General features: G+C 30.5%; 1 protein-coding gene across 8 annotated transcripts; it reads left to right on the top strand.

The window, feature by feature from the left end:
- The first annotated feature begins 1,182 nt into the window (after positions 1-1,182).
- On the top strand, positions 1,183-22,425 carry LOC140674853 (uncharacterized). Of its 8 annotated transcripts, XM_072908720.1 has the most exons (5): positions 1,183-1,348; positions 1,549-1,820; positions 2,874-3,389; positions 3,795-3,913; positions 13,829-22,425. In XM_072908720.1, exons 3-5 carry the CDS (start codon positions 3,285-3,287, stop codon positions 21,309-21,311), a joined length of 7,707 nt encoding a protein of 2,568 aa, XP_072764821.1. In that variant the 5' UTR covers positions 1,183-1,348; positions 1,549-1,820; positions 2,874-3,284; the 3' UTR covers positions 21,312-22,425. The 8 variants fall into 8 exon arrangements, with proteins under 8 accessions (XP_072764821.1, XP_072764825.1, XP_072764826.1 ...); XM_072908725.1 differs by lacking the exon at positions 1,183-1,348 and having other exon boundaries at positions 1,416-1,820; positions 2,874-3,168; XM_072908718.1 differs by lacking the exons at positions 1,183-1,348; positions 1,549-1,820; positions 2,874-3,389; positions 3,795-3,913 and adding exons at positions 4,971-5,391; positions 5,507-5,534; positions 12,889-13,094.
- Positions 22,426-22,527: the final 102 nt, after the last annotated feature.

Genomic DNA, 22,527 nt, shown 5'->3' with positions numbered 1-22,527 from the left:
ATATGTCTCTGTCTTTATTTATTTAGAAAAAATATAAAGACAGACACATGTGTAATGTCTAAATGGAATTTACAACACCGATAAAAATAAAAGTACTTTCAATTAATTTCATTTGAAAAGCAACTATAATTTATTCGTCTACTTTTATAAATGTTCTGTGTGATCTCACTAGTCGTTCGTAAATCGCACAAACTTGTCGATCGTTCGCTTATTCGCGTCTCGTCCTTGACTGCCTCACCTTTAGCCGAAGGCTAAATTTCTCACTCAATACAATGTATATATATTTTTGTGAAAACGTGTTTTCGCTCGATGATCCGTTAGGATTCAAATACAACCAGAATTTTTCGCAATACGCCTACACATGTTTAAGTCTCACTTAAATACAAAATAACGTTGGTATAACTTAATCTTATCTCATGAGATATTGTTTGACAGGCTATTTGTTTAATCAGTTTAACACGATATTTCGTAATATCTCTCATAAATATGGAAAATGCGTCAATATATCAGTATATAATATAATACGTAGAATCGTCTCGAGAACGAATTATATTCATCGTATGCGATATATATTAAATGATGAGTAAGCAACAGACAAGCTATCTTACATAAGAATAATATTTTATAAACAAAAACAAATTTTTTATACCTAATTATCTGATTATTATAAAATCAAGCGAGACGAAATTTATCAACTCATTATACTAGTTGCCAGTCATCTTATGAAATAAATATGACAGGCATAGTTGTCTCGTAGCTAGCGCATTCAAATCACGTATGCACGATATGCATATATGCAACAAAGCGCAGCTAAAAATATCACCAACGCAACGCTGCGTCATGTGAAATTTATTCTTTTTTCATGGAATTATATACCCAGTAGTCCCTTCTACGATGACTTCTATAATAACTTTTGTAATAACTTTCTCCACTAGAAACATAATCATATTATCTTATCCACGCGATACAGAGATTTTTTAATTCCCTTGTTGAGCCGATAAGAAGCGATGAGAAAATGAGGAAATGAATGAGGAAATGACTCTTTATCAAACTTCATAGAGTTTCACCGAGATAACTACAAATGATTTCATTGGTTAAACACGGCAGTCTATTATAGCGTATCATGATTTAGCAATATAAATAGCGCGACGAAGTGTCCGATACTCAGTGCAGGAAAGAACGTCCATGAGTGTCTATAAATCATTGAGAAGAAAGATCGTGGAAGTGTTTCTTTAAGAACTCTTTGAGTGATTCTCCTGAAATTCATATCATTCTGTTTATATACATACATATTTTAATAAAAAGATAATATTAATAAATGAACGATAATCGATCAGATTCCAGTTTTGTAAGGAAATTTATGTTATCTTAATTATTATAATTTTATATGACAATTTGTTTTATTAATCGATGACGAGTAATAATAAAAGAAGAAAGAGAAGATAGTTAAAAGAAAGTTACAAACAAAATGCATTATGTATATTATAATGAGAAATATAATATTGAACGTGTGGAATTAATTTATCGAGAGAATAAAATTGTTATCAGATTCCACGGTGAAAAAGAGAAATACGAGATATACAGGCAAGACGAGCAACGCGAAGAATTTCGTTATCGTTAGGAATGAGCTTGCATTCGTTGAAACAGACTAATCAATATCTCAAGTTACATCGTCCCTTGCTAAGCAAAAATTTGCTACGCACAGCATTATGATTGAAATATCTACCAGCCAAAAAGAAATATTATATATATATATATATATATAATATGTGTATGCATGCGTGTGGGCGTGCATGTATTTGGCATTTTTTATTAACAAGGTAAAAACAAATTTTGATATGCAAAGAGGAAATTTCTCAAAAAAATGTCACTGAAACATAAAAATTTTAAATTTCAATGTATCGAATATTTTTATGATATTTTTACATATTAAAAGACAAAAATTTGAAGAAGCACTCATTTTTACTTGATAAATTTAAGATTAGAAAAAATATTAAGAAATAGAAAATATCACGGAAAAGAAAAAATAAAAAAGAAAAAATTGAATCTTTTCTGTTTGTTTTCTTAATGCAATAAAATGATATAAAATTTCCAAAAAAAGAGAGAGGATATCATATCACGTACACTTACATGTATAAAGACTGTACCTCCATCTTTCATGTATACACAACATATCTATGTGTGTATATATATATATATATATACATATATACATGTGTGTGTGTGTGTGTGTGTGTGTGTGTGTGTGTGTGTGTGTGTGTGTGTGTGTGTGTGTGTGTATATGTGTATATACCCAGTAAACAAAATGCGCGCAGTAAGCTAACAAATTGGCAACGGAATTACGTAAGTTGCTAGCAAATTAATATCTGTTATGTCCGCATTAAGCTTATGATTTGCTAGCAGATCCTGCTCACAGACTCCGACAGCAGATTGGCGGCAGAAACCGAGCAGGATCTGCTAACATAAGTTGACTTTTTAAATAATTTAAATGTCTCATTTTATACGAATGGTCTAAATAAAGCAGCAGTGTTCTGTTCGGTTTCTGCAGTTAATCTGTCGTCAGATTGCGCGCGCGCAGATCTTGTTCGATTTTTGGTGACAATCTAAAGTGAACTAATATTAGCAGATTTCCTGGTTTCTGTTTCCAATCTGCTATCGAAGTCTGTGAATATAGGATCTGTTGATTTTTACATCAATTTGGCGATTTAATCGGTCATAACAATTTCTGTACCAAATTTGTATCGTTTTTGCTGACGACAGTTAATAGCAAACACTTGGCATAATTTGTTTTCGACAGATTTGTCTATCTGGGTATATATATATATATATATATATATATATATATATATAATAAAGTTTCAAAATTTGCCAAGAGATGGCAAGTCTATTCATTTGCGGGCAGAATTGAACAGACAAGTGATAATAGTGAAGAAAGATTTAAAGAAAACATATTCAAGTACGAAGGAAGGACGAACATATAATAAAACTTATCACGAAGGAACGAGAAGAAATAATTTGTGTGACAAACGAAAAACGAATTTTCACGCGATCCTTCATTATTACTGTGTGAATTTATGTATCAGTTAAACATCATAAATTACGTGCAAATCCGAATCACGCATCATTGACCGTTGCCTACCACGTTATCCACCTACATCGATGTAAAAGGTCTTTTGATCGAAAAACTTATTAAAAATCTTTTTATTTCTCGGATTGAGTGACAGGAAATCCCCTTGTTAATCAAAAGAAAAATTACCGCGGATAAAGAACAAGTCAGGCGAAAAATGACAGGGTCTAAGGAGGATATTATTTATACCTTCGACAACTTTGAACTGAAGTGGTGGCTTCGTCGCGCAGGAAACGAGAATCGTCGCATGTTGCTGCTCAAAGTGCGAATTTTTTTCCCCCTTAGTTATTACTAATTACAGACTTTTCCGTTGTGTTAATTCCTTACTTTTTGAATGTTTATATTTAAATGTTTAAATTTAGAAATATACAACATTATATTATAAGAATCATTATAATAATTTAATTATAATAATTTATTTAAAATAATGTATTTAAAATAATTATAACAATTTATTTTAAACGTGCACTTTTATAACGAAAAAAAATGTGTCATTTTCTAAGCTTCACCAATTAAACTAACAACACGTATGCGATAGAATAATTAATAAATGAGTAAAGATGTAGAGAATAATAAAGTGACGAACACCCACCGTTTCGCGATAGAAAATTAGATATTGGCGAGTCAATTCGTTGAAGGTTTAATTGTAAAATGGTGACTGTTTCAGCTGAAAGATGACTTGAAGAAACTGCAGTTGTCGAAGCGCGCAGTGCATCGCGGGCTGATGCAACTGACCAGAAAGACATACGTGATCCTTGATAAACGACTGGCCGACTCTTGTCGAAGGTAAGTTTACTTTAGATCTGTGCGACTCGAATGTGATATCTGATCGTTTACGTTGGTGAATTTCCTTAGCACGCACTTTTTATCACACTTGATTATTCATTACGATATAAGTAATATTTATGAACTCGACTAAACTGAAAACAAGACATTCTTTCTGCTACGAGATATGTGCTAATTTTTTTTACGAAACAAATAATAAACCAAAAATCATGTCTAGCAGAACAAAAATATAAATAGCACTTATTATATCGCAATTATGTAAATAATTGATTACACAGATTGATACACAAATAATACGTATAAATTTTTCCACAAGTTTTCGAACATTTCGTAAATTCATCTCACAATATATGTCTACATTTTGGGAAACCGTAAACTGAACGAAAAGACGACATTTCTCGACCCATTAATTTTTCTTATTGTGCTTCAGCAAAATAAACCTTTACTACACCATAGCGAGTTTTCTTTTAAAAAGAATCGCTATAAAGAATTTCCTCCATAAAAATTAGTCCCTTTAGGGCCAAAAAGGTCTGATCTATTCTTTGGCTTTATCTGTATTTTTAAAAGTGAGTTTCTTTTATTGCAAACATAAAATTCAAATAGAACTTTTTTACAAAAGGTACGTGTGTGTGTGTGTGTGTGTGTGTGTGTGTGTGTGTGTGTGTGTGTGTGTGTGTGCGTGCGTGTGTGCGTGTGTGTTAAAATAAATTTTTACAAAAGTTTAAATAAATTTAGGTTGAAATTTTTTCTTATACAATGTATATTTAATATTGTTTTGGTTCAAAACAATGTACTTTGGAAATGATGTACTTTAATAGTAATTGCATCTTATTTTTTATATTTAATTTATTATAGAGAAAGAAAATTTTCAAGTATACAAGTGGAATCTTTAATATCTCTTGATTTTTGTGAAAAACACAGCTAAATAATATCTGTCAAATACAAAAGGAATATCTTTGTCGCTATTTTAGGTTTTTGTCTATCCTTTCTTATGTCTTTCTCCCCTTCTCCTTTATATATTTCTTAGAGCCCTACTGTTATAACCTGTACTATAGCGAGGGTTGCGGAAGAAACATCAGTTTCAACATACTGCTTGTGCCGGTTAGACGTTCGTCAATCCTACGCTTTAGAATGTGAATAGAAAAACACTTGTTGAGTGACACACACATAATGCAACAATAGATACAATATTTGCTCGATATGAATGGTGCGATGAACGTGTCGCGGAAAAGTATTTTTTAATAATAATTGACGAAACATGAAAGATCTTTAGTAAAATATTTTTATCTTATCTTACTGTCGTGACATTATTACTTGTTTTATAAATAGAATATTACATATATAGTTTTACATAGGTACATAAAATTCTCAAAGAAATAATGTATGGGACTCGATCAATGATCAAAAACGTGTGCTCGTGTAATAAATTAAAATCGTCTGACATATATAATACCTTGAAAGCATCGATAAATCAATCGGTATGTGACTTTCATAGTGTGTATTTGCGCATTTGTGATTTATTTTGGTAGAATCTGAATTATATACTTGTTTGTTTTCTAACACGAGTGCCCTTGCCAATGTAATATTTTCAAGGCTTATGACAACAATCACGCTGTTATCCGTATGTATATATTTCATTTCTGATTTATGTAATCATATATTGCAGAAAATGATCGACCCTTTTTTTGATAAATTAAGTTGTACATTATATTTATATATATGAATGTGTTATATCAAAACTCTAACAGGAAGTTGCATTTATCTAGTAATTTTATTCAGAGTTGCGCGCCAGTCTTTTGCATCGTTTAGATAAAGCGCTTAAACAACATATTGCTACATTAAAGTTTTAAGTATAGCAATTATATGCAAGATAATATCTCGATTTGATTCTTATCTTATAATAAAATGCACAATTAGAGATACATCAAACATGATAAAGCGCACATTTAATAATTAAAAGAAAATACAATTTTATATCTATTATTATATAACCAATGTTTTTTTATATTTGGATTATTATTTTATTATTATAGCCTTTATTATGTTCAATATTATGCTTGATCAATTAAGATGTTACTTTAGAAAAATTAAATTCTTTAAATGTAATAAAAATTTATTAACATAAATTGTATCTTCTTATAAATTATATTTCGAAATAGTTATAATTAAGTCGAAATTATTAAACATTGCAGTCCTCTAAAATAATATCTGAATCAATCATTAATTTAGAAGAGTAGTACACAGTAATTTAGAATTAATTATAGTCATATTCTGTGAAACAAATAGCAGGAAGATAATTTGCATTAATGAGCTTTTTGTGACGACCAAAGGAATGACAAAAAAAAAAGGCGAGGCATTTATCGCGCAGGATGTCGCGTTATATAAGCGTTTATTTTACGCAGAGCGAGAACGTGCACACGTGCGATGATTCATTTTTTGCTTGATCGCACACGAGAATATATATGTTTATGAAATCAGGAATCGTATTCTTTTTCTAAATTTTATATTAATCTTCCCTTTTTTTCTTCTTAAATTCATGATTCTCTCTTCTATTTTCCCTCTTTCTCCTTTTTACATCAATCTCCTGTTTTTTCTTTTAATTTCTCCTATATTTAGGTAATCCCTTTATAACCCTTCCCCTTTTAACCAATCAAACATAGTAGTACACTGAGGGAAAAGTTCTTTTAAATTAAGTAAATGTATTTTCTTGAAATTTTTACTTTTGATGGAAGGAGTTCTAATTAACTTTTTTATATCCCTTTCTTTTAACTAATCAAAAACATAGTATATGAGCGACTTGAAAAGCAGTTTTATTATACTTACATCTGTCTCCATTTATCTTTTCCTTCTCTATCGCAACAGTTTCTATTTTTTTCTTTTGTTACATGTATCAGTAAACAGTAAGTTATCTTACATGAGAATATAAAGTTTTATATATATATATATATATATATATATATACAGGGTGTCCTGAAATGACCGGTCAATATTTTAATGGCAGGTTCTTTAAAACATTTTAAGGCGAAAAATTTGATACAAAAATTTCGAAGCTACAATAGTTTTCAAACTGGAAGCGATTATATTTTACGAGTGGTAGGGTTGAAATTTCACTCAGATATAACTACGGCAAAATAAGAAGTGATAAAAAAATTAGATAAATTCATAAAAGCACTTTTATCACTTGTTCTGCGGTACCTGAGCGCATGAAATCTCAGCTCTACCATTTGTGAAATATAATCGCTTCCAGTTTGAAAACTATTGTAGCCTCGACATTTTTGTATTAAACTTATCATTTTAAAATGTTCTAAAGACCCTGCCATTAAAATTTATTTACCTGATCATTTCAGGTTACTCTGTATATATATATATATATATATAATAGTTTTAATAATAAATAATTAAATAATAATTTAAAAATTAAAACTTACTTATTGTTTAAAATTTATATTGTGTACATATTCTTACTTTCGTGAGGTATATATACATGTGTAATTATCACTTGTTAATACTTTATTTACTGTACACTATTTTACGTATACTATTTTTAAAAGAATGAAATAGTAAATTAAAAAAAAAATATCTCCCGACTGTTGCCAACAAAAAAATTGTAGCATTAAAATAGTTTTAAAAAACTTTATAAAAAATTTAAAATAAAAAAATACAAAAATTTTATTAAAAAAAGTTAAAAATGAAAATGAAATATATAATAATCAAAATAAGCTTCTAAAATATTGAAATAATACTTATGTGTAAGTATTGACATATGCGATTAATTCTTTGTCTTACTATAAATTATTAAATATTAAATTAAAGAAATTATGCGGTAGTATTATTAATTGTATCTTACAAGAGCAGTCGGGAGGCGCACGCTAGGTAGGCATATTTGGATGCATGAGTATGTGTGTGTGTGCACGAGGTATGCGCGCGCTTGTGTGTGTGTGTGGGGTGAGTATCGATCGGACACAGTGCGTATTAGCCAGACGAAAATGAGATCCTTTGTCCAACTGTGTTGGTTACCTTCAGTGTTTTCCGTTATCTAAATAAAATTATCTAGATTTTTATCTAAATGTCTTTATTGTTTATTTATAGAATATTTGTATGAATATATATATATATATATATATATATATATATATATATATATATTCATACAAATATATTCTATAAATAACAATTTTTTTTTATTTCATTATTTTATAATTATAAAATTTTAATTATAAAATCAATCGAGACGGAATTTATTAACTTATACTAGTTGTTAGTCATCCTATGAAATAAATACAGTTGTCTTGTAGTTAGCGCATTAATCTGTGCGCGGGCCTTAACGAATTGACAAATTAAAGAGAGAAATTAAATTCTATATTTCATAAAATATTCACATATCAGAAAGCTTTTAAAAATTATATGTTCATATCATATGCACGTACAAGGAAAGGTATGGGACTGTATGGACCCCTCCGATCTTGATGAGCTTTTAATATGTTCTAATTTAGGTCAAAGTAGAAGAGACATATTTTTTTATATCCGTGCCCATACGGCCGTTAAATGGGTGAAATATATATAAAAGTATAAAAAAATATGTGCCCCGTATTTTGACCTAGAATATAACATATTAAAAACTCATTAAGATTGGAGGGGGACACTTTTATACTTTTCCTTGTTAGATGAAAAGAAAAGAAAAGAACAAGAATCAAAACGAAAAAGAATGTAAGAATATGGAAAAAAACTATATATTAGGAAATGTAGAAATGCAGATAGAAAACATAAAAAATTTAGAATTGCAATTAATAACTGAAGAATATAAAAAAATTATAAGCATAAAGAAACTATTAAAGAATCCGAATTGATGCAAACAGTACTGAAAAATTCGAAAAGATTAAATCTGACAAATAGAGTAGTTTTTTTTCAAAAATTGATATATCGTCTAGAAAATCGAAATAAAAAAAAAAAAAAAAGAACAAAGAACAAAGAACAAATTAAGAAACTGACAAGAGAGAAAAAATACACAAAAGAAAATCTCTGAATATTATTAAAGAATAAATATAATTACTTTTAAGGGAATGCCATACCATTTTACTTTATCGATCAAAACAATTGCTTCGTTAGACATCAAAATTATTATTTTAAAAGTTTTGCAATTTACACATACAAAATGAGATATGTTCCCACTTGGAAATGCATGAAAGAATATATTCATTTCTAAGAATTTACATATATTCTTTCATACGTTTCCAAGTGTATCTCATTTTGTACGTGCAAATTGCAAAACTTTTATATTAAGCAAATACAGTTACGACATGACGCTAGTAATCGATAATTTAAAACTGTAATTTTTTATGTTTTTAACTGAAAAACGTGCCTCTATACTGCTTACAATGTATTCATCTTTCTTTTAAATTATTTAATGAATTATATAGAAACGTTAAAAAATGTTACATAGACTTTATCAGAAATTAAATATAAATTAAATATAGATTGCGTTTATTTTCAATAAAAATACTATTGTTTAAATAATATATCAGTTTTATTATTTTAGAATCTTTTGATTTGAACATATGACTATTTTTCGTCACAATTAAAAAATTTCCCTTTTTTGATCTTGATTTTCTTCTTTTTTCTCTATAATAAAAACATAGGCGATATGATCTCTGATATTGGCTGCTCGCATTGTTTAAAGAGCGCATGCATCATGTGCCGTACTGGCACGTGGCGCGCATCGAGTGTAACAGGTGGTTGTCAACGACCGATCGGACGCATGTGCTCTTCTCGCCGTTTTGACAAGGCATAAATTTCAATTTAATCGCTACATGAATCATGCCTGTGTGTTCTGCATTTGTACGAAATAAATGCATAATAACTCTCTTTTGTCATTTCTTGCAACGCCACAAAAAGCTCATTAACATGAAATGATCATTTATAAATTAAGTTTAATATTTATAATTAATCCTGAGTTATGCGCTATATGCTAATAAATTAATAATTGATTAAGATATTAATTTTGAGGTTGTTTGTTATGAATTTCAGATTAATTATAATTATTTTGAAATCTAATTTATAGTATATATCGCAATATTTCTCTTATTAATTACACTTAATTCTTTCATAATTAGATAGAATCCACGCGCAAAAGTACTTGCGAAATAAATAACACAGATTTATAAAGAGAAGCACAAAAACACTTTAATGAATCAAACAATACAAAGCGTAATGGTTTCGAATAACTCGCAGCTAATCAAGACACGATCGCACAGCTTGACAGCTATTTTCGATTCCAACCAGTCGTTGTTTTTCAAACGTCTTCTTAAACTTCTTGACGACGAAACATTTCATCGAGATATTTCAAATGTTCGAATCTATAGCCTGACTTCACAAATCGCAGGGATGTAACAATATATATAGTATTTATAATATATATAATATTCTTTTGTAAAAGAAATTATATTTTATAATTTTCAATAAAAATATTATTGCACGTGCACCTTCAAGGCCAAGATATTCTTTTGTAAAAGAAATTATATTTTATAACTTTCAATAAAAATATTATTGCACACTGCACGTGCACCTTCAAGGCCAAGATATTTAGACGGCATCCCTTTGAATTCTTGCGCGTCGATTCTGCGAAATGCAAACAAAGGCGGCATCCTTTGAACATTGCATTCTACGAAATGCAAACCTCCACACCCCGCGATCTACACTTTGCCTGTATAAAAGACGCCCTCACATTTCTTTCTGCGCATTTTGATCTAACGTTTTAAAGTGTTAACAATTCTGAGCTGGTCAATCTGCTTGTCGTTATAAACCTATACATGTATATATAAATATATTATAGTAATATTATAAAGTATTATAGTAATCTTTTAATGAGTCGATAGAAGCTCCCGGAAGTGAAGATGTGTTGTTAGATCGACATGGAATACATGTATGTACAATAAAAGAGTACGAACGTTTTCTCAAGTATAACATCCAGGACTCAAAAATAATTTATGTTAATAAACTTTTTTGATGATTATTTAAAGCAGAGACCCGGATCGCACCGAAACCAGGACCGATAACCGTTCTATAACCGTTTTTTTTTCAGTCGAACCGCAACCGTAAATCGTATTGAAATTTATTTAAATATGTAACCGGAATCATAACCGAAACTGTTAAATTATTTTCGGTTTTTTTGGTATTTTTTGGTTCTTATAATTTATTTTTACAAAATATTTGTATATTATAATTATATTGTGTCTATATGTGTAGCATAAATATGTTACACTCAACACAATTTTTCCGTTTAATTTGTAATGACTGTTATTCATAATACAACTGAAACACAGCAAAAGAATCAATTGATATCGTGAAAACAGCAAAAGAAAGACAATAATTAATTTCGAAAATTCGACTTTTTACAATCTTTTTGTCTTTTTTGTTTTTTTAAGAAATATATATTATTTTAAATATAATATAAATACACACACATATATATACATATATATATATATATATATATATATATAATATTATATTTAATATAAAAACATAGTTATTCACATTTTCTCTTAATTTCTATATAATATGAATGTTTTAGGAAGACAGAAGTGAAAAAACAAATGTCATTGGAAGATAAATCTGATAAAAATGAAATTTTCAAAAAGAGGAAATTAGAAGAAAAATAAAGAAAATAAAATAAAAAAGAAATAAAAAAACAATGAAAGCAAGCATTTACAATTAAATTGATATTATTTTAAAGAAAATTAAAGTATGTACTATTTACATTTGGTATTTTTTTAAATTTTATTTTATAACAAAATATATGTAAGAAATATGTAAGAAATATATATAAATATATATAAATACATGTAGATATATGAAAGAAAGAAAAATAAATGTTTTTATATATAAAGAAAGGAAATATATGTATATGTTGCACTTTACATAATAATCAATAATACAATTGCTAACAAAAAACAATGTGGACTTTCCAACAACCAATGCAATACTTTATTCTGTCTTTTTTCAATTAGACTGAGAAACAAAGATATAATAGAATACTGTATTGTGATACACTGTGTTATCTGTGCCTTGCTGAAAATCCCATAATATAATTTGCTAGAAAAAAATTAGAAAAACAATAATTTTAAAAGAACCGGAACCGTAATCGAAAAAAACCGTAATTTAAACAGTTTCGATTCTCTGATTTGTTACAAAACCGAAACTGAAATCGGAACAGTTATTAAAGTTTTTTATTAAACCGTAACCGGAACTGAACCGTAATTTTATTCGGTCCGGGTCTTCTGATTTAAAGAAATCATTATTTTAAATTAACATCCTAATTGATCATCATATGAATAATTTTGATTCTTAAGTGTATTTCGCAAATGCTTTAAGTTTAATGAAATAAAGAGCGGTAATATATGTTTGTAACTTCGATATAATATTGTACGTCACATTTGCATAAATTCTTTATTAATATTAAATCTTTCTTTTATCGCAAGATATAATAATAACGATAATTGTAAACTTTTTATCATTGTGTGCAAAATGAAGGCGAAATTATAATTAATTAATGATTAAATTTAAGAAACTAAAAGAATTAAATGTAATTAATAAGAGAACAAAAATTTTAGAAAAACCAAAATTATGTAAACATTTTTTTCGTTATTTAAAAAAACTTCAATAGCCATGAATCTTATTGTCAGCGAAATGTTCGACTCATTGCGATATATACAAATCTCATCGTTTCAGCGACATTTGATTCCATTGATGTATTACTGCAAGCAGCAAAAAAGGCGTACATGTGGGTGTGGGAACAATTCGCTTTCTCAACTGCATTTGATTGATTGACGATGGTCATCGTTCTTAATCATTCGTTACCGAAAACACGAATGAGCAAAAAGATTCAGCAATGGTACACCGATGTTGATCGAACGAGATCAACGAATTGACGAACAACACTATTAATTTGTTGGTTGATCCTATCATCATATTCACAGGAACTTCCACGTCTCGAGAAAGAATCAGATCTCACAAATGCACCCTTCGGAGCGATCACGGATCGCCACTGTTCTGAGGAGTTTATGAATCGCGATCATTCATCGGAATACAATGCTAATATCGAAAATAAGATGACGGAATTATTCGACTTTTTCAATTCGGGCAACGTCCCCTCTACGAATCTCCCGGACAAACTTGCGAACAGGTGATCTGCAAAATCTTAGTTCGTTTCGTCGATTTACATAATCAAATACAGCATATTATAAAATATCGTCATATAAACATGGCGGCTATTAAACTACTAAGAAAGATTGATTAATGTATTTTATACATATATGTACAGTTTTGAAAAAATAAATAAAATGAAAAAGTATATAATAAATACAAAGTAAAAATAATTGAATTTTTTTCGAATCGATAAATATGTTAATGAGAATGTTAATGAGAAAGATAAAAGAGAGCTAAAAGAAATCTTTTTTATTTAAAGTCCATTTTACAGCAATCCATGTAATTCGTAGCAGAATTCAGAATAAACTTTTATTTATTAGTCTAATATGAATTTAGTGTCCTGATACTTCGAATGTTTTTAATGGAGATAGAATTCTGTTGAATATATTATAGAGATTTAACAGGCAAAATAGATTTTATTATAAGTAATTTAAAACTCTTTATATTTTTTTTTTTTTTTGTAAATGAATCATGAATCGTTTAAAATGGCTTAATAATATAAATTAGCACATTTTACGTAGCAGAATTGATCCATCATTAAATCATATCAATATATAGCTTAAAAAATTTTTTAACACATTCAACAAGTGTATACATATATATATATATATATATATATATATATATATATATATATATATATATATACTTTTATATAAGTAGAAATTTTTATATACATATAATTATGTAGCGTGTTCTTATATGTTTCAGAAAGGTAGAATCATCGTTGGAACATTCGTCGTTGGAAAATAAATTAATCAAGACAAGTGTGCCAATTCAATTGAAGAAACATTGTTCTAAAAGCAGTATTAACCCTTCAAAAAATGATAAAATTGTTGAAAAACAATACAAACAAGTAAAAGAGCAAAAAGGAGAAACAGCGTCCTCTTCATCAAAAATTAAATCGTTAGACTCGCAAATACAAGAACGTAACTATGAATCTAGAAGTAATGATATTTTATGTGAACGTAATGTTAATGTATTAGATGATACAATTTCTAATTTAAAAACTTGCTTGAAAACGGGAACTAACAATATCACGAATGAAAATCAAAGTGCATCTGTCTTGAACGTACAGACTTCTCGTGTCGATTCTGAATTATTATCTCAGCAAACACACACGCCTACTAATATAATTGTAAAAAGAGACATACAGGAAAACTTGTTTAGAGACGGAAATGTAAAAACGGAGCTTACAGATTTGCAGAAAGATAGTCTTTCTGTCGAAATCGATTTTAAAACAGCAGATAAGAAAAGAACACGTTCCGAATCTTCGGAAGAAAGTGTGATGAAAAAAAGGAAAGAAAAGAAAAAAGCATCACCTGATAAGTTACTCGACGAAAATTTGGTAAGTGATACCAAGATATTCGATGGTGAAATATTTTCCGAGGATAATCGAATTCATAATAATAATGAGAGTGAAAAGCAAATGTATTGGGAGAAGACTACAGATTATATGACGAAGGAAAGAGAAGTATATAAATGTATAAGACAAAGAAGAAAATTAAAAAGACAGAATAAAAGCATACGAAAAAAATATCGCAATTTATTCGGAGGTTGTTTTAGCAAAAGCGAGAGTGACGAAGATCGCAAAATTATATTGGAACGTCTAGAGAAAAGAAAGCTGCAATCTGTTTCAAATAATTCTAAAATATACGACACATTTCACGATCTCACGACCGAAGAAGAAATGGAAGATGAAAGAGATGAAATATCAACATATAAACACAATATGTCGGTTAATAATTCGCAAGAAGATACAGAAAGCGTAATCTCGATAAAAGTAGAATCCGTCAATTCAAATGATTCCACCATATGCATTGAAAACGACATGTTGCATGATTTGACTACGGACGAAGAGCAAGATGAAAAAATAAATTTTAACAAAGATGAAACATCGATACGTAAACGTAATGTGTCAGTTTGTATTTCACAGGAGACTATAGAGAGCGCAATCTCGGCGAAAATACAGCGGATAGAAAATTCTTCATCAATTGTCGATACAAAAATCGTTAACAAAAATGATACAAGCGAAGATGTGGAAATGAAAGTAATCAATATGCCTACCAAAGAAGAAAATCAAGAAAATGTTGAAAATATTAATTTAGCCAACGAGAATATAAAAATACCAAAGGATAGAAGACCAAATATAATATTATCAACGAAGAAAGAAGATGTACATAGCACGCAAGAAAATCAAGAAAATATTAATTTAGCTGACGAGGATGTGAAAATACTGAAAGATATAAAACCAAACGTAGTATTATCCACGAAAGAAAGAAATAGGCAAGAAACTCAAGAAAACGTGGATTTAGCCAATTTAGATATAAAAATACCAAAAGATATAAGACCAAATATAGTATTGACGAAGCCAATATCAACCATGTTTCCGCAAGACTTAATGTCTAATATTAAAGAGAAAGATGAGTGTAATGTATCGCACAATGTTGAAAATAAATTATTAACGAATAAAGAAAGCATTGCAGGAAATAGAATAACTGAGTGTGGTTTGATAACGTCATTAAAATTGGAGGAAGATTTACCGAAAAAGAAAGATGTCGTTAACGAAGCTCTCTCCTCGCCAATAACAAACGTGTCTTCAAAAAGATCAGATACCAGTGATGATAATTCATCAACAGATGATGATAATATGAGCGATATTGAAGTAGAAATAAAAATAAAACCCAAATCGAAATCTCGAATATCTCGAAAATTTTCGCTGAAAGCACCTCTGTCTGCAGTCAACACGTGCATCAAGAATCTGAATACATTAAAAAAGAATCCAGACTTTCTTGGCGAACTCTTTCAGATGAATTTAAAAACATCTTCCGAAACCTCTAAGCACGGGCACACAGTCAGAAGCGAAGAAAATGAAGCGAAAAATACGTCGGAAAAATCATCGGACAATAATGAAGATGTTACTGCTGAAACAGCATTAAAAACTCAGGAAGTTATATGCAATTCTAGTCATACTATCAAAGATAATGCAAATTATTCTTCAAAACAACAGCGACAACAAAATTTTCAAGATGACCAAATTTTTGATAGAGATGAAAATGCAACGCAAAATCATCAAGAAGAAAAGAATAAAAACGTACAATCTGCCGAACAGAAAAAGAGGCAGCTGACAAGTGAAACTGATTCTGAATCGGCTAAATCTGCGCGCGATGCGTCTGATTTAGAAACACAATTATCAAAGAGTTTCTTCAATGAGAAAGAAAAGACAGCGGGCGAGCAACAACAAAATTCTCAGGATATAATTTTGAACGAGGGTGCGATGGACCATGAGCAGAAAGAAAAAAATACAGAACGCGTACAGTCTGTCGAAGGGAAAGAAATGCGAATGGCAGTTGAAAACAATGTTGAATCAGCTAAATCTGCGTGCGAGATGCCTGATTTGCAAAAACAATTACCAAAGACTTCCTCGGAAACTTTGGTTGCCAAGCACACCAGTGAGGTAAGAGTTCAAACAGACACGGAGTTTGGATTCCCGTTGAGTTGTAGGCCTGTGAATTTGTCGAAAAATCTTGATGCATCGATTACATCAAGCAATACACATTCAGTTCCTTCTGCGTCATCGACACACGGACCATCGCCATCGTACAGTTCCACTTCCAAACCTGCGTATCAGTCTCCAATGATGAATGTGCCGGCTAAGAATATTCCTTCGAGCTTTAACGACGATATAAAACTGGTGCAAAACGGAGTAGTAAACATTTGCTGGAACTTCTCATTGTGCCGCAATATTGTTCGAGAATCCATATTCAATGATGAAAAGATGTATGAAATGAAAATGAGTATAATTCGGATATATCAAGATTTAAATACTTTGAAGATGATGTTGCGTGGGATAAAGGATGAATATATTGTAGATTACATAAATCAGCAAAAATTATTAAGTCCACTGATATCACTCGAAGAATTAAACCACTATATGATTTTATATCAAAACTATATATCGATTGTTAAATATGCTCCACTGTTTTGCGATCCGAGATATTCTAACATGCTGCAATTTTCGAACATCAATAACAAGTCAGTTCCACGTACATCAGTACAGAATGTTCACGCACAACCACCACTTTTGGGAAATGTTCCAGGCACGTCGCTCCCAGGTACCACTTCCAGGATGCAACATCTCGGAACGCAATCCTCAACAATGCCACACCCGAGACCAAATATTAATCGACAATCTTCGAAAAATACAGGGAATCCTTCGCGTTTAAGACAACCTGTACCGATTCGTCCGAAGGTTTCATTTACAGGCACATCAACGTCAAATCCAATTTCGAGTCCAGTGATTAATGCTCAATCTGTAGGAAACGCGAATTCTATACAAGACCAGCATATGCTGAATACGAACATGTTGAATATTAATAATCAACAGTATTTCATAAATCTAGCTAACGGTTCTTATATGTCGTTGACTTCATCAGGGTCGAATATTAATAATATACGCACATATCCGCCCGCACAGCCAATGAAGACAAACGTCTCTTCTACAACTGACAAAAGGTATTTTAATAACGAACTGAAATCTACGACAGTCAGTAGTTCGGCCGCAAGATTTGCTAATATGCAACAACAGACATCGTGCAATCAGACTTCGCACTCCCAGGTACCGCTTCACGTAAACTCAGCAGTACCTCATTTTCCGACGGATCAAAACGTTAATGAAATGGATAAGATTCTATACCAGATCACTCAACAATCTAAAGGTTGTACAAATGTTAACGCTCTGAGAAATGGCACTAATGTAACGAGAAATATTGGACCAGGGAATCAATTTGTTAATCCGCAGACCCTGCCAGTACCTGCAGAGAGAATGTGCCACTTCCAGCAGTGTAATAAGAACGTGCCGACTAGTTTTACGTCGCAATCTGCACGCGCACATGTTCAGAATATTTCATCAAACTCGAGTCAGCAGCAACAACGCCCACATTACACGTTACCCATAAGTACATCTGTAAATTTGATAAGTTCGTCAAGTAATAGTGTCTCGCAGAATGCGCAGCCATCCGTACCGAACAAGAGACCAGGGATGCCGGAGACACAAACTAGAGATTACGTGCCAAATAAAACACCCTTCACGAAACCGCAACAAGATGTACGTCAAGGAACTTCGCGCATGCATAACGTATGCGTAAATGCGTACGAATGCATATATAACGTATCGCAAAAATCGTCCGGCATCTCTTCGAAGGCTCCCGTGTCACAGGAACCACGTGTCTCACAAAATGCGACGTTTAACGCAGCTTTGCCAAAAAATAAAATAATATTAACATCATCGAAAACTACGCCAGTGCCATCAAACGAAATTGTGAGCCATTACTTTAACCTGAACATTCTGACAGAACTTCAAAAATTTATATTGAAAGATCAGTTAAAATATTACTTGGAGCACTGTTTATTTAAACAGCAGGATTCTGAAAAATTCCACTTTGAAAAAAAGATATTAGTCTCCTTTTATGAATCTTTACGTAATTACACAGACAAGATAATAAATAAAAATTATATCGAAAAAAAGTTACAAAATGATACATCAGGAAAAACAGCGACAGTACCAAGTCAACAATCGGAAATCAAATCATCTCACAACAAAATTCAATCTAATAAAAATAATAATTCAATCTATGATAATGTGCAAGAGAAACAATCTCTAGAAAAAAATACTTATCCGAACGCTTTAATAAACTCAAAATCCACGACGGTAACAAGTGATTCATCGATAGAGACACAAAATAAAGAGTCACGTCTTCAAACGTCACTTACGCCACAATCCACAATAACTAAGGAACTATATCCGAAACTCAAAAATTTGCTACAGCAAAATGTAAATACACCAAAGATGCGATTCAAGAAAAGTATGTCTTCAGCTATGAACAAACAATTTGAAAATATAAACACATCGGTAGCAAGACATTCAAACATTCCGGAAGAAAATCCAATAGCGAAAACGTCGTACAGAATCTCGGTAACAAAAGAGCAAGATGACACAAAAATTGCAAGATCTGTAGCGGAAATCTCTCACGATAAGCGGACATCAGAATCATGTTCTCCTCTCGCACAAGATACATCGAGTTCTTTACGAACTGCGTTAAGTTATAAAATAAAAGGCTGTTCAAAGGTGACAAAAGATGACGCTAAAGAAATATCTAAAATTTCGAATTTTGCAATAAGTAATATTACAGAAAATAATACAATAATACATTCTTCATTCAATACAGAAACGCAAGAACATATAAAATATAAGGAAACTGTAAAATCTCCAGATGTGCATAAAAAACGGCTGTCAAAATCGTGTTCTTCTCCTGCACAAAATAAAAAATTGAGTTTGTTACAAGATGATGAAATGAAAGACGATAACGTCGAAGGATCTGATAACGCGGAAATGACGAACATATGCAAAATTTTTAACGTTGCAGTATTAAATAGCAATAGAGGAAATGAAAAAGCGGCCTCACAAGTTCCTTGTAATACAGAGGTTCAAGATAAAGAATTGTATCATAATGAAATCGCAATGTGTGATCTCACAAACAATAAAACATCTGACAAAAATTCACAAGATGGAACGCGCGATAATGTCAAAAAAAAGACCACAGAATCCAAATCGAATGTCACAGAAGCACAGTCTGATACGTCATGTATACTACGAACTTCTACACCGTTTGTACCAGATAACACGTCAGAATTATTATATCCGACAAATAGAAGCAAATTTGCAGAAACATCGCAAATAGGTACATTATTAGAATTATTCTTAAATTTGAAACAAAAAAATTATATGAACGAACAGATTAATGACTCTAAAAAAATGTGCGAGAGCTACGAAAGTTCAGGACATTTACATATCGACGAAAGTGCGAAAAAATTGAATTTAGATTCGCAAGAAGAGCAACGTGATAAGGCAACGTTTTCTGAAAAAGATAAACCGAATATGTCGCAGGATTTATGTTTTAATGAAACCTTGTGCAAATCTGAAATAATATTACCATTCACAGAAAATTACGAATTAGAAATGGAGGAAACAAATATTCAGAACCAGAATGAGAAGTTAAAACAAGAGAAGATACAAGCCGAGGAAACATTGCAGTCTGAAATTTTAGAGGATACATTGAATACGAGAACGTCAAACCCGGTGCAATCAATCGACACCATTGAAGATGTAAAGGAAAAGCAAGTACAAATGGATACTCATAGCGGCGTTAAAGCGATTAATGAACTGCTCAGACATATGTCCGAGCATAAATGTTATGGAAAACGGAGAACCTCTTCGTGTAATTCTACAATGAAAAGCAACGTCACAAATAAAAATGTAAATGAAGCCAGTATCGACAAAAATGATATTTTGAACGTCAATGATGTCAGTCCCACGAAAAGCAAAGATGATAATGAAAACTCTACTGTATTGAATATTCTGGACGTCAGGACCATATCGCCGTCGTTGTTTGAAGAAATAGACAATTCCAATGCGCTCTCTCAAGATGATCTTATGTTGTTGAATGAAAAGGAAAAATCGTCGATTGTAAATGACAATCTGGAAGCCCCTAACTCTGTATCGTTGATTGAGATTAAAGTAGAAGAATTATCCGACCTGAATGACAATCCGAAAGTCCTTGATTCTGCGTCATTGAATGAGGTGAAGAAAGAAAATTCATTAAATGTTAACGATAATCCGGAAGGTTTTGATTTGACATTGTTGAATGAGAAGAAAGAAGAACAGTCATCAGATGTGAACGATAATCTGGATGTCTTCAATTTGTCGTTAAATGAGATGAATATAGAAAAATCGTTTGACACAGATAATCCGGATAATTATAATTTTGTGTGGTTGAATGAGATGAAGATGGAAGAGTTGTTGGAAGACCATCCCGAAATTCCTGATTCCATGTCATTGAATGAAACGAAGGAAAAAAAATCATCGGTCGTGGGCGACAATGAAGTTCATAATTCCGCGTTATTGAATGAGATAAAGGAAGAGAAATCGTCGGACGACATGAACGACAATTCGGAAGACCTAGATGAGATGGAAAACAGGCCGTGTTTACGTTGTAAATGCAAAAGCATGGTATATTGTCAGGCCTGTTTAGAGGCTCCTTATTGTTCCAAACGTTGCTCGGATTTGCATTGGAAAGCAGTTCATTACAAACAATGTAAGAAACGTTACAAGTCAATTATCTGTATCAATTTATAATTTTTAAAGATTTCTACTTGTACTCTTGAATACGAAGTTCTATTGAAATTTTGGTTTTTCCTAACAAATATATATTTGTTCAAATTGGACTAATTGATATTTTTTGTTATTTGTGTTAAAAAATATAATAACTGTTTGACAAAATTATTTTTGTAATAAATTTTTTCTTTAATTTATACGTGATTTATGCGGGATGTATTTTCCTCTCTTACGGGATTAACGAGAAAAAATATAATACATGGAAATGTTGAAAGATAAAATAATGACAGTTTTCTGCAAATTCTTTTACGCGCGCATGCGAAAGAAAAAAGGAGAGGCAAAGAAAAGGAAAGAAATGTACAATTTAAAATAATTTATAAAGAATTCTTATCACATTCAGGGTATAAAAATATTAAAGTAAGATTAGTGATAAATTTTGGCAGAACTTTGAGGCGTTTTTTTAGATACTTATTTGAAAAGGTAGAGTGATACTGATACACAAAAATTTTTTAATCCAACCTTATTTAGGATACTTTATCCATTTTCAATAATTTGCAAAATGACGAGAGAAATCGATATATATAATAAGAAATATATAATTTTATTTAGAAAAGTGCATATAATATTTATATTTTTTTTTTTTTTTTTTGTGAAAGAACTTCATACATTACATTTCGTCTTTCTCTATTTTTTTTACCACCGATCATCTAAGGAATATTCATTACAATTTCTCAATCGAAATATTCGTATAAGTCATTCTATGACCAATATTCATAGTCTGGTTTTATACTTAGGATGATATTAACGCATTATGAATATCGGCTTTATATAGAGATAAAGAGAGTAATATATGATAGTATTAATTTAACATATAATAGTATTAATTATATTAACAATACATAAGCAAAACAAATATTAAAATACTGTACTTTATATTTAAAAAAAAATAGATATATAGTTTTTGCTGCAATTTTTGATATCGTTATACGAGTTATAGATTTGACATTTATTTGAAAGTTTCTCAATTCATTATAAATATTACATTTATTATCTATACGAAGTGTAAGACTTTATGAGATGTAAGATAATTTTTATACTTTCATACATATATAAAGAGCAAAAAATATTTATGTATTTATAATGTTGTTATCATCAATTCAACCTACATGTTTAAAATAAAATATATTCGTATATATAATATTAATAAAAATACAATCCAAATTTATTCCCTCTCTTT

This window comes from Anoplolepis gracilipes, chromosome 16, assembly GCF_047496725.1.
Source record: "Anoplolepis gracilipes chromosome 16, ASM4749672v1, whole genome shotgun sequence".
In the NCBI taxonomy this organism is placed as follows: domain Eukaryota; kingdom Metazoa; phylum Arthropoda; class Insecta; order Hymenoptera; family Formicidae; genus Anoplolepis; species Anoplolepis gracilipes.
The sequence above is the reverse complement of the archived record's forward strand: the minus strand, read 5'-3'. Positions and strand labels throughout refer to the sequence as shown.